Source organism: Electrophorus electricus, chromosome 16 (genome assembly GCF_013358815.1).
Source record: "Electrophorus electricus isolate fEleEle1 chromosome 16, fEleEle1.pri, whole genome shotgun sequence".
In the NCBI taxonomy this organism is placed as follows: Eukaryota; Metazoa; Chordata; class Actinopteri; order Gymnotiformes; family Gymnotidae; genus Electrophorus; species Electrophorus electricus.
In genome coordinates, this window is record NC_049550.1 from 11,957,605 (window position 1) to 11,969,966 (window position 12,362).

The 12,362-nt window shown below is 39.9% G+C and overlaps 1 protein-coding gene across 1 annotated transcript; it reads left to right on the forward strand.

Moving 5' to 3' along the window:
- Positions 1 to 1,455: 1,455 nt before the first annotated feature.
- On the forward strand, positions 1,456 to 11,547 carry slc2a15b (solute carrier family 2 member 15b). The gene is made up of 12 exons (XM_027010450.2): positions 1,456 to 1,497; positions 4,066 to 4,164; positions 5,859 to 6,019; positions 6,271 to 6,395; positions 6,534 to 6,679; positions 6,944 to 7,076; positions 8,175 to 8,362; positions 8,508 to 8,618; positions 9,415 to 9,516; positions 9,636 to 9,711; positions 10,243 to 10,370; positions 11,269 to 11,547. Exons 1-12 carry the CDS (start codon positions 1,456 to 1,458, stop codon positions 11,545 to 11,547), a joined length of 1,590 nt encoding a protein of 529 aa, XP_026866251.2.
- Positions 11,548 to 12,362: the final 815 nt, after the last annotated feature.

Sequence of the window (12,362 nt, forward strand, 5' to 3'; positions counted from 1 at the left end):
TTAAAATTCTGCTAAGATGCATTAGCTCGTCACTACATGGAGTACAGATGAACTCCAAATCAAAAAAGCTAAATGGGAATTTTCAATCTAATATAGACTAAATGTCTTTACTGTTGCACGAAAAAATGCACATTACAGCAGAGTGACGTTACAGTGCTGTGGGCATTCTTAAGGCAGAACAGTATTCTCATGTTGCTTACGGTTAGTCACAAGGCAGATAGGCTGGTTAAAATGAGAAGACAGAGGAGAGAGAGAGAGAGAGAGAGAGAGAGAGAGAGAGAGAGAGAGAGAAGTTTATTGTTGTGGGAAGACTTCATTCTTATGGGTTCATACAGGACCTAAACTCTTATAAATTGTTCTAAATATGTTTAATTGTAAGTATTTGAGGTCATTTAGTAAACAAATGCCCTTTATCCTTGTTAAAAGTCAGTTTAACGATTAATAAAGTATTACCAGAACGTGTGTAGAGGTCGTAGTATTTAACCAACCAGTGGTTTAAGGGTGTGAGAACTTCTTGTGAGGTGTAATTGCTGACACAGTGGAAGACTACACAGTTAAAATTAAATGCATCAGGTCCGTTAACAAACATACTTTTTAGAGTCCAGTGTCATGAAGATGCACTGGATTTAGCTGCAATATATAGATTCTGATTTAATTAACCATTTGCCACCCAGTCCTTAGGAAGCCCCAGACAGTCTATATTTTTTCACCATCCTCCCAAGCAATTTAGAACACTCATTACCTAGCACAGATGTGCTGGAAGATGGCAGAGCGAAAAACGTGGAGTGGCTGAAGAAGAAATGGATTAGAACCAACAGAAAAGCCAAAAGCTTGCACAGGTTGAGGTACTTGAATAGCCGTACCCGTGCTTGGTACAGCATAAGAATGGCATTTCGTGTTCATGTATTAATTAGATTTTTACAAGGTGTGAAAACATTTCCAGAATGACAGAGCACACACAGTGCATCTTATTTATCCGCTAACTAAACATAAAGAATTCAAATCTGTTAGCACAGCTCAAGTACATTAATTGTTTTAGCCACTTCAGGCTACCTGAATCACAAATTGCAGTAGTTTGAAATGTTACAGACAGGTTCATATAAGCACATGGACACGGAGTTCACAGTAGAACAAGTTAATTTAATATACAGCATCACAACACATGTAAACAGTGCTAGCGTCACATATTATTACTTGGTTCGCAGATTTTATTTTATTTTTTCGGCAACCACTACTTTGCAGGATCGCTTCAACAAAAAGACGACTAAACAATCACGGGGATAGTTTAAACGTGAATGCAACTAGCATGGGTCGGAGGAGCGGCAAAAGTAGGGTGTGTGTGGACGCGTGTGGTAGACCCTCTGGGTAAACGGCGAGCAGAACGCCAGGGGTATTAAGAGGTTTAAGAGTAAACTCGCCCTGTAGTCTGAAGAGCGTTTATTTTTGCTTTCCTAAATGGCGGAGGAAATTTTAATAGACGATGGAAAAAGTAAAGGGGTAAGTTGAGCGGTTTGAAATTATTTCAAATTTCAGCCTATAAAATAGTCTAAACTGTAGATCATAAATAAATATATTAAACATAGATAGATAGATAGATAGATAGATAGATAGATAGATAGATAGATAGATAGATAGATAGATAGATAGATAGATAGATAGATAGATAGATTTTTGCATTTGCACCATGTACACATACTAATTTTTAGTTTCGCTTAGGTTAAATATTACAGATAAATCTCAACCTGGCTCATTAGTACAGTCATTACACAAGAGAAATGTAAAGTATTACTCATTAGTACAGTAATGCTCACTAGTACAGTCATTACACAAGAGGAATGTACGGTATTAATTCTATTACATTATTTGGCTCTTAGTGAATGGCTTTATGTTGCTGGACAATTATCAGATAACCTGTCTTAGAGAAACATAGTGACTGAAACAATTATAGGTAATTTAGTCTGTGCTGGCATTACTTTCATTTTTAGATTAAATCAGATAATATATCAGCCATTTGTGAACTTCTGTTGTATGTATGTTAAAAGTTATTAGAAAGGCACTATGTATACGTATTATTTGGTAATGTTATAACACCCATGACATTACATTAATGCTGTGCATACACATAAATAAATTATTTATAAATGCTGATGTCGATTATGTCTATTTATACTACAGATGTCTTTAAATTACTTTGTGTGAATCTGTAATATTTTATTAATAATAAAATATTTAACTGTTGGAATATTGCACATTAGACCTGGACTGGAAACCTCTCTACTGATATTGGCATGTGCATTCTATCATATAAGGAGAGTTCAAATGTATTAGTACCATGTTCACAAAATCAGTGTAAGATAATCTTTCCCTAGAATCTCATAATCTTTCATAATAGTCCATGAGAATTTAACAAGGCCTGTTTTCATGTATTGCCCCTCTGTTGAGTGTTAGTTTGTTAAGCAGTTTGATTCTCGTAAGCTTCGGCCAGAGCCGCACAACTCATGTCCAAGACCATCCAAGACTACTATGGAAATGATGTTGATGTGATCTCAAATGATATTTGGACTTTTTAGTTGTGCCAATACAGTTTTAATGGTTTATGGATTTGAATAAACCATAAAAACCATAAAACCAAATAATATTGCATCTGCAGTGTAAGCACACATTGCATTGATGCAAAAATATATAATCTGGCACTGGTGATGCACCTGCTGCCGCTTTCACTTCACATTCTCCTTTTGCACCCTTTCACCATCTGATGGACGAGCCAGTGATGCTGACGGTCTCTGGGAGGGGTTCTAGAGTGGCCCGACCCTGAGACACTAACTGCAAACTCGCTCCACACTCTGCTACATTCCACATTCTTGCTTATATTGTCATGTGCAAAGATATATGGATTGTGGTCAGATTATATGCACAGCTCTATGGATTATATCCAGAGACTAATCCATCAGATTTAGCATACAGTCTGCAAAATATATCACATGCACTCAGCAGTGTCATACTCCGTCCTGTACTTCACTCGCCTGCGTGACGTTCCCAATAGCTTCTTTCCTGAATGAACTGATCGGACAACAGGACAGGCATGTTTGGATAATAAAAGTAATCAAATTTCCCCCGTAATTAATCATAACTTACATTAATTCTTAAAGATAATAGGAAATCTGTGGAGAGAATGTAATACTATTTATGGTACTACTGAGGTGCTGGATGCCCAGCAGTCAAGAGGATTTGGCAATAAGCCAAGGGATCATGGGTTAGGACTCAGCTGACACTACTGACACCATTGTGCTCTTAAGCAGAGTTTAACTCTCCAAGTAACTACATAGAGACTGTGACTGTGTCTATAAGTCAACTAGAACAAAAGCATCAACTAAATAACACTATATTACTGTTCAGCACACATGAACAGAAGCCACCGACAAACAGCTTCAGCCCTTCAGTTTTGCGCTGGAAAGATCATTCAAATGTACAAGCCACTCTCATTATTGCCTGTGAATGCAAAGGACATGGAACTAAGACATGGATTAACTCATCTCTAATGCTCATTTCATGACATTTAAGTCCATGTCCCTCAAAGAGTCGAACATTCTTGCTAACAACTATGATGGAGGATTGGTGGATACATGTTTAAGGTTTCTGCCTGGATTTTATTTATTTACTTGCATAGGACCACATGACCAAGGCTGTAGCACAAGGGTATTAAAACAACAAACCTGCATCTGACTTTGGTTCTCCAGGACCAGGGATGGGCACTCCTACTGTAGCGTATTTAGCTACCTTTGCAGAACACCAAAAGGCTAAAACTGTTAGTCAGTGATCAAACATTAGAGCTGAAATACTACATATGCCTGCATGGCTCGGTTTAGCAGTTTGTGTCTGGCTGAAGGACTCTCATTGTTTAGTACTACACAACTACTTGGTCAATTTCAGTGGAATCGATGTAAGCATGTCCTAAACATGTTTTAGTATTAAGATGACCTCAATGTATGTTGGCTGTGTTATCTAGTGAGTGATCTACATTGCTTTTATATAGCCAGCTGGTGACTGTCTTTCATATCCCCACAGCGTTTAACTTCATCTCTACTAGCTGTAGCGCTTCTTTCCTCGGTTGGCAGCTCAATGCTATATGGCTATAACTTGGCGGTAGTCAATCATCCTGCTCAGGTGAGTGACAAGTAACCCACGAAGAACTGGTGCCCTCAGTAAATGTATGTCTTTGTATTCCCATTTTGGGAGGAGTGTCTGACACTATAAAAGTGAAGTTGCATAGTTATTCTCTGATTTTTAAAAAACACTGTTTTTTGGGTTGTTTTTTTTTGCATTTACTGGTATGGTGTAGTATTGTAATTCAATTGCATCTCTGTTGCACCTATATTAAAGTATTTTTTAAATAGTTTTCTACAAATCCCTTTAGCTGTCATGTTCATGTTGATGTGGTATTGGGAATGACAGTTATGGGTATTCTTGTTGCGGGCATTTTCCATGTACTCTGTAACTTAATCTAGCCAGGAACATCAATAACTACCCAGCAAGGGTCGTCCCGATGAACAGTAATGGGATATGGCCCGATCCTTTTGGTAGCAAGCCATATGTTTGATTCCAAAAAAACCCAAAAAATCTGCTGATGAGAGAGAAAGCGAACTTACTATTACCATTTGAGAATAACAAACTGCGGTAAAATGATGAGTCACATCACATTTGTGACTTTAAAATTGCAAGGAGAGATACAATATGAGAGAGATATGTGACGAGAGAAAGCAAGAGGCAAACCAAGAGCGGGTGTGCCTGGTAGTGAGATGACCCCCTGCCCTTGCGAGTGCTTTTTTGCAGTTACTTATAACTTATTCGAAGTTGGCTCTTTTTTTCTGATTGATGAAGCTAACATCCAGGCATTAGATAGAGGCTTCTGTTTAGGCTGTCACTGAAAGAAAAGTGCATTTTAAAAAAATAATTAATTAATGTATTTATTTATTTTGCTTTTACAAGTGTCTTTCTGTCTTTCTGGTTGTGATACATGTGCAGAAGACCACTCTATGTATAAAAGTGTACAAACCCAGCTCACCAGTTTACCCAAAGATTAGATGCTTACCGGCCATCATTACATAGCTATAATGCAGGTATTGCCAGTAGATGACTGATTGATTTGATTTGCTGCCATTTTTTGTGTAATGAGTCTTGTGGGTTCTTCATGACCTTCTAATTCCCACAATGACCTTTAATCACAAGACAGATCATAACTGCATTAAGATTGCATCTTTGGTCTCTAGAGGCTGAGCTGAGCTGAGTAATGAACTTTTGTCTCATGAAGACATTTCTGTAGTGGTTTAAAAAGTAAATAATGACATGAAGTTGGGATAATGTGTAATAAAATCTAGTAAGTGGATCCCGGACAAACTTTGTGGAGATGCCTCTTTGTGTTTGTGTCATATTTTCCACTTGTTATAAAACATTTGTTTGTTTTTATAATGGTATTGTCAGAACTGTTAAAACCACATTTTGTTTGTAGTATTCCAAGTCTTCTGTAGCACTGGTATTATTTCTAGGCCTTCTTTTAGTATTTACAGGACCTACTCATTCTGTTAACAGCATCTGTTCATCTGTCTATTAACAGCATCTGTTCATCTGTCTGTTAACAGCATCTGTTCATCTGTCTGTTAACAGCATCTGTTCATCTGTCTGTTAACAGCATCTGTTCATCTGTCTGTTAACAGCATCTGTTCATCTGTCTGTTAACAGCATCTGTTCATCTGTCTGTTAACAGCATCTGTTCATCTGTCTGTTAACAGCATCTGTTCATCTGTCTGTTAACAGCATCTGTTCATCTGTATGTGTTCTTTTTGCTTCTTTCCCCTTCCCAGTACATAAAGGAGTTTTTTAACCTCACAACAGTGGAGCGCTATGGGACGTCCATGAGCACAGAGGGCCTCACGGTGCTCTACTCCGTAACCGTGTCCATCTTCGCCCTTGGGGGACTGGTGGGCTCCTTTACCGTGCGGATGCTGGTCACCAAATTCGGGAGGTACAGCAAAAAGATGGCAACAGACTATATGAAACCTTGATACAGCAGGATAATGTTTCATCCAAATTTGCCTGATGCGTGTGATCTGAGGACTCTCAGATTCTAGGAACTCCCTGTAGATGAAAGCGTGGAATAAGCTGTTGGAGAAGTGGAATAGTTCTCAGCAGTGTTCAGAAGGATTGTGATTTGCGAATTCTAGATGAATTGCATAAGACTTTCAACTTGCCATTCCCCTCCATGTTTGTGTGCAGGAAAGGGACTCTGGTTAAGAGCACAGCTCTGGTGTTTGCAGGGAGTGGACTGATGGGCTTCAGCAGAGCGTTTGGTGTTCCTGAGATGATCATCGTGGGCCGCTTTCTCACAGGAGTGCACTCGGGTATACTAGTGGCTTTGAATATCTCGGTCGTTGTCTCATCCTCTTGTTAAGTTCAGCTCTTTTTGGTTGCCCTTCTGATTTACAATGGGAACGTCATCATTGCTTAAGGTGCTTTTCCCTTCTTTTCTGCTGGTGTAGGGATTGCACTAAGTGTGGTGCCCATGTACTTGGGAGAGATCGCCCCAAAGAATCTCCGTGGCTTCCTGGGCCTCGTACCTAGCATCTTCATCTGCATTGGTGTCTTCTTTGCTCAGATTCTGGGACTCCAGGAGATCCTGGGCGAGGTGGAGAGAGACCCTTTCTCATCTCTTGACCAAAGCTCAGTCGTAAGATAGTTGCATAGCTGCAAGAAAGGAAGATTGTGAAAGCCATGCTTGATTCCTTTGGGTGTTTTGTTAGTCAGTATTTAATTAGTCTTACCAAACATGCTGGTGTCCTGTTAAGGGTTTATGATGTCATGTCCTATCTCTTATGAAAAACGTTGGTCCTGGATAACAACATGCAGCCTGTGACCTGTGAAGGGCTGATGTCATGCCATGTCTCCACAGGAACAGCACTGGCCTCTGTTCCTATCACTAACTGCGGTGCCAGCCTTCATTCAGCTCATGCTGCTGCCATGGTTTCCAGAGAGTCCTCGTTACTTGTTGATTGAGAAACATAACATTCATGCCACTGTCGCAGGTAATTGGTTCTCTGCCCGCAACAAATGTAATGAATTTATGTTGTGTACATTTTCACATTTAGCTCAGTGGTTAAGGTACTTGACTGATAATCCGAAGGTTGCCAGTTCAAGCCCCACCACAGCCAGGTTGCCACTGTTGGGTCCCTGAGCAAGGCCCTTAACCCTCAATTGCTCAAGTTGTGTTCTGTCAGGATTGTAAGTCGCTTTGGATAAAAGCATCAGCTAAATGCCGTAAATGTAGTTGAACTTTCTGTCATCCCTCAGTCCACACAATGTATTTCAGAGGGCTACACTGGAAAAAAAAAGCCTTTTGCTGTGGCTGCTGCTTGATTTATTGCCTCAAGCTTGATTGTGTTGGACAGGACAGAGTGCATGTCACCAGCCTCCCAGTAACTAATGGGTCTTTCTCCGTCACCTGCAGGCATCAAAGAATTTCAGCCTGAAATTTCATAGGCCTGTCCTTCCCACAGAAGCTAGCATAGTGAACTTTGAGAAAATCTGGTAACACAGCCAAGGACTGCATCTGACTGGAGGAACAAGCAGAGACACATACTTGCCACCATTTTCAACTCTAATTGCCTGCTATGTAATGATGAAATAGAGAATGATTACGATGGAGATTAAGGCTACGATCACAAACTTATAGTGTTCAAGGTTGAGTTTAACGAATGCTACTGACACCATGTTAACTTTACTGGTAGCTGCATTAGCATGGTTTCAATGAATTATCTGTTGTACATACCATCACATGGCACTGGTCTGCTGTCTATTCATGGAATATTTAAATGATCACTGACCCTGCTCCTATATTGACTAACTGAAACTAGTACTTATTGTAGGGTATTGTTTATTACTTATTGTTTATTGCACTGATTGTTGTCTGAGCTAGACCTTACGTATCTGGCACTTCTAGGCATCAGCAATGTTCCCTGTATTTCTACAGTATTCTAGTTCAGTGGTATCTTGACTAACCTGCTGTACTAGCTAGGATGTATTCTATGAGTAAATGACAAAGCACTTTTGTAAGTCACTCTGGATAAGAGCATCTGTTAAATGCTGTGAAAGGAATTTGGAATGTCTGTTGGTCTTGTTGCTAGCCCTGAAGACGTACCGTGGAAAGGCTAATAACCAGGAGGAGGTGGAGGAGATGCAAGAAGAACAGCATTTCCACTCCTCCGTGCAGACCGTCTCCGTCTGCGAGCTGCTCCGAGACCGAACTGTGAGGTGGCAGGTTCTCTCCGTAGCTGTGGTCAACATGGGCATGCAGCTGTCTGGCATCGATGCGGTGAGTGTGTGGTACAGATGTGGGTGTGTCTGTGATTTTTTACTTTACTTTTATTATAAGTACTTCAAATTGTAAGTGCAGCTTTTTTGTACTTAAGATATGTAAGGCATAAGATTAAAATAGATATGATGGTGTTTGTCTCCAGATCTGGTTCTATACAAACTCCATCTTTGAGAATGCTGGGATCCATGCTTCTCAGGTTCAGTACACAACAGTAGGCACGGGTGCCATTGAAGTCATTGCTGGTCTTGTTGGGGTAAGAGCACTAGCTCCATTCACGGGCTCATATCATAGTACATATGCTAGTACACGCAGTGCATGTCCTAGTACACACAGCATATATATCATAGTACAAATCGTACGTACAGTACACACCATAGTGCATACAGTACATATAATTGTACATATCATAGTACACGTAGTACATATCATAGTATAGTATATACCATAGTGCATATCATAGTACATATGATATATATCATTGCACATATATTAGCACATACCATAGTACATGTCATAGTACACATAGCACATATCATTGTGTGTATTATAGTATGTACCACTGTGTATATCATAGTACATAACCTAACACATACCATAGTACATATCATAGCTGTATCATCGCGCATATCATAGTACATACCACAGTACATATCATAGGTGTATCATCGCGCATATCATAGTACATATCATAGTACATGTAGTACATATTACTGTGCACACCACAGTACATATCATAGTTCGTATAGTATGTATTGTTGTGCATGCTATAGTACATACCATAATACATGTAGTACACATCATTGCGTATATCATAGTACACATCATAGTACACACCGTAGTTCATATTATTATGCAGGTCATAGTACATATCACAGTATGTATTATTGTGCATGTCATAGTACATAGCACAGTACACCGTACTACAGCACAACCTGCTGGCCAGATTAATTGTACTGTGTAGGTGAGATTAAACTGAGTTACAGTTTGTGATTTTTTCAGTATGCAGACCCAGTTCTAAGGACTGTTCAGTTCTCTTCTCTTCTCCACAGTGTTTCACTATTGAAAGAATAGGTCGAAAGCCTCTGCTGATTGGTGGCTTCGGCTTTATGGGAATATGCTGTTCAGGCATCACTTTCTCCCTCATATTACAGGTAGATACTTATTAATGTTTATTTGAGTGTTTGAGTGTTTATAGGTGTTTGTTTGTTGGTTGGTCGGTTGGTTCATTGTGACCGCACGTTTATTTGTGTATTTGTTTCCCCCATGCCAGGCTCGTGTGCCATTCATGCACTACATCAGTGTGGCATGTGTGGTAGGCATCATAGCTGGATTCTGCATTGGGCCTGGTGAGGTCTCCCACAAGACCCGTTTTGTTGGCCTCTGCCTGTTCCCTCTCTCTCTGTTTCCCTTTCCTTCACTTTCTCTCGCTCTCTCCTTCCATCCCTCTGTTTTTCTCTCCTTCATTGTCAGGGTCAGTTGTCTGGCCCTTCAATACAAGTTAGATTGTTGGACTCTTTGATAGCTTTAAAACTCGTGTTTCTCCAGTAATCGTCCCATGACTTATATCCCAATCATAGAGTTGCCAGATTTTCACATTTTTCTAATTACGCTCCATAATCTACCAATATGAACATTTGTACTTGCATTTGTTAAAAAGAGCCGATCCTCATGTGAGTATGTTGCAGTTCCAGCATGTTATGCCTATAACCTCACAGACAAGCAAGAGCATCCAGAGCAGTTCCGCCTCTTCAGAGACTGTGAACACTTGTCCTACATTCGAAATGTCATGCATCCCAAACTAAGAAACGTCGCCCCCTAGTGGAAGCCGTGCAGTAGCTGGTGGTAACAGCTTTGCCTTTTCTGGGCTCTCTGCACAGCTGGTGTTCCCTTCCTCGTGACGGGCGAGCTGTTCACGCAGTCTCACCGCCCTGCCGCTTACATCGTAGGTGGTGCACTCAACTGGTTGTCCAACTTCACAGTGGGCTTCCTCTTCCCATTCTTGCAGGTGCGCTCCTCTCTCTGTTCGGCGGCTTGACAGCGGGCCTTCAATCTGTCAGAGCATGGGCGTTTTTCACTTTGATAAATACTTTTAAAATGTCTGAACATCAGTACAGGTGTGTTTTTCATTCTGATAAATGCTGTTTCTCATTTTTGATATATGAGGTCTTGTCTGAGATAAGACACCTGCAAAACGTTTCATTCCTAAGTACATATGTTATTTTATATTGAATGCATAAACAGAGCACGTGTTCACAAACGTCAGGTCTCGACAGGACTGGGAAATGGCTTCTGTCTGAGACAGAAAGAAAAGTGCATTTTTTCATTATTTTGCTTTTACAAGTGACTTTCTGTCTGTCGGTCTGTTATACAAGTGCAGAAGACCACTGTGTGTAAAAGTGTAGAAACCCAGTTCACCAGATTGTCCAAAGATTATATGCTTACTGGCCGTCATTACTTAACTTGGCACGTTTTAGCACCAAATGACTGATTGATTAGCTTCTATCTATCTTATACCCAAGAGAAACTCTTGGTGTTGTAATTGTATTTTTGCACATGATGTAAAAAAAAATGAATGAAAAGCAGAGCGTATTATAGTTTTCAAAAGTGAAATGACAAGTATCTTGGGCGTATGAAGGTCTTTACCACTGTTTTACGTACTATGAATTCTAGAGTTTATTTAGTGGTATTTCTGCTATTTCATGTTATTTTCTAAACAATGAAGAACCTTAAAATGCCTTTACAGGTTGGGGTTGTTGCATCAAGAGTCCATTTTTAAAGATTGTATTCAAACGTAGGTTATATGCTTGTTCATACTGCTAGATGCCTCCACAGTAATTTTTTTTTCTCAAAGTTATCACCTTAGCAGATGTCTGCAAATCTGTTCTGTTACTTCCTCTTCCCAGATGTCAGCAGGAGCATTCTGTTACCTGGTCTTCTTCGGAGTCTGCATAGGTGTGGCAGTCTACGTCTACTTCATCATCCCGGAGACTAAGAACAAAACATTCATGGAGATCAGCCAGATGTTTGCCTCCACGAGTGAGCAGGAGGTTGGAGCACTAGGTGTAGGTGCGGGGTTCAGCCTGAAGCAGGTGAATGGGTATGGCAGCATGGAGAATGGATGTACACTGATCACAGAGGAGAGCTACACATGGAGCAGCGACGAGACTGAATACAGAGACTGAGGCAGAGCTGGGTGACCTGGGGCTGTGTGTGCTGCATATGGTGCTCTACACCATAATGTATAAAAGGCGGAGGTTCTACCTAAAGTTTCAATTGAAATAAAAAATAATGATAAAAAATGTCTAGCCATCTGGGAGAATTATTATTTCAGGAATGTGTTATTTGTCATTCAACTCCTTTAAAATAGTGACATACATACAGTGAACCACATATATGGTAATGGCTCTGGTATGTTCCAAATATATCTATGTATATTCCATATATAATTCATTCTATGTGGAATACACATCACGAATACACATCAAGGTATTTACTATTCCTGTTCTTTCTTTTTATCAAAACTAAGTGTTGTTGACAGAACCAGAACTATGTAATATAGATTTCTCTTTACCACAGTGGCATGATATTTAGCAATATTTCACACAACTTTCAAATGCAAACCGAACAAGAACCTGCTCATCTGGATATTCTGGATATTCTTAGTAACCCTAAACTTTCTGGCCCTTTTATTTTACTCTGTGAATGTAAGATATGCTTGTGTGATATATCTGTATTCATATCTTATCCAATATTTATGGAATCCTTAAAAGATTTGCTAAATGATATAACCAACCAACTTGAATTGTTGGAATCAACCACAACATAGCAAGCAGCCAGCTGGTATTCCAGGAGCAGATTCCTCTGGAAGGTCAAGGGACGCAGAATATTAACCCATTTATGCCCAAAAACGTCAAAGAACCACAATCAGGGACCTGGCCACACGTTTTTCTGTTTGACAAAAACGGATTAATTCTCTATCACTCTGTGCCACTGTGTA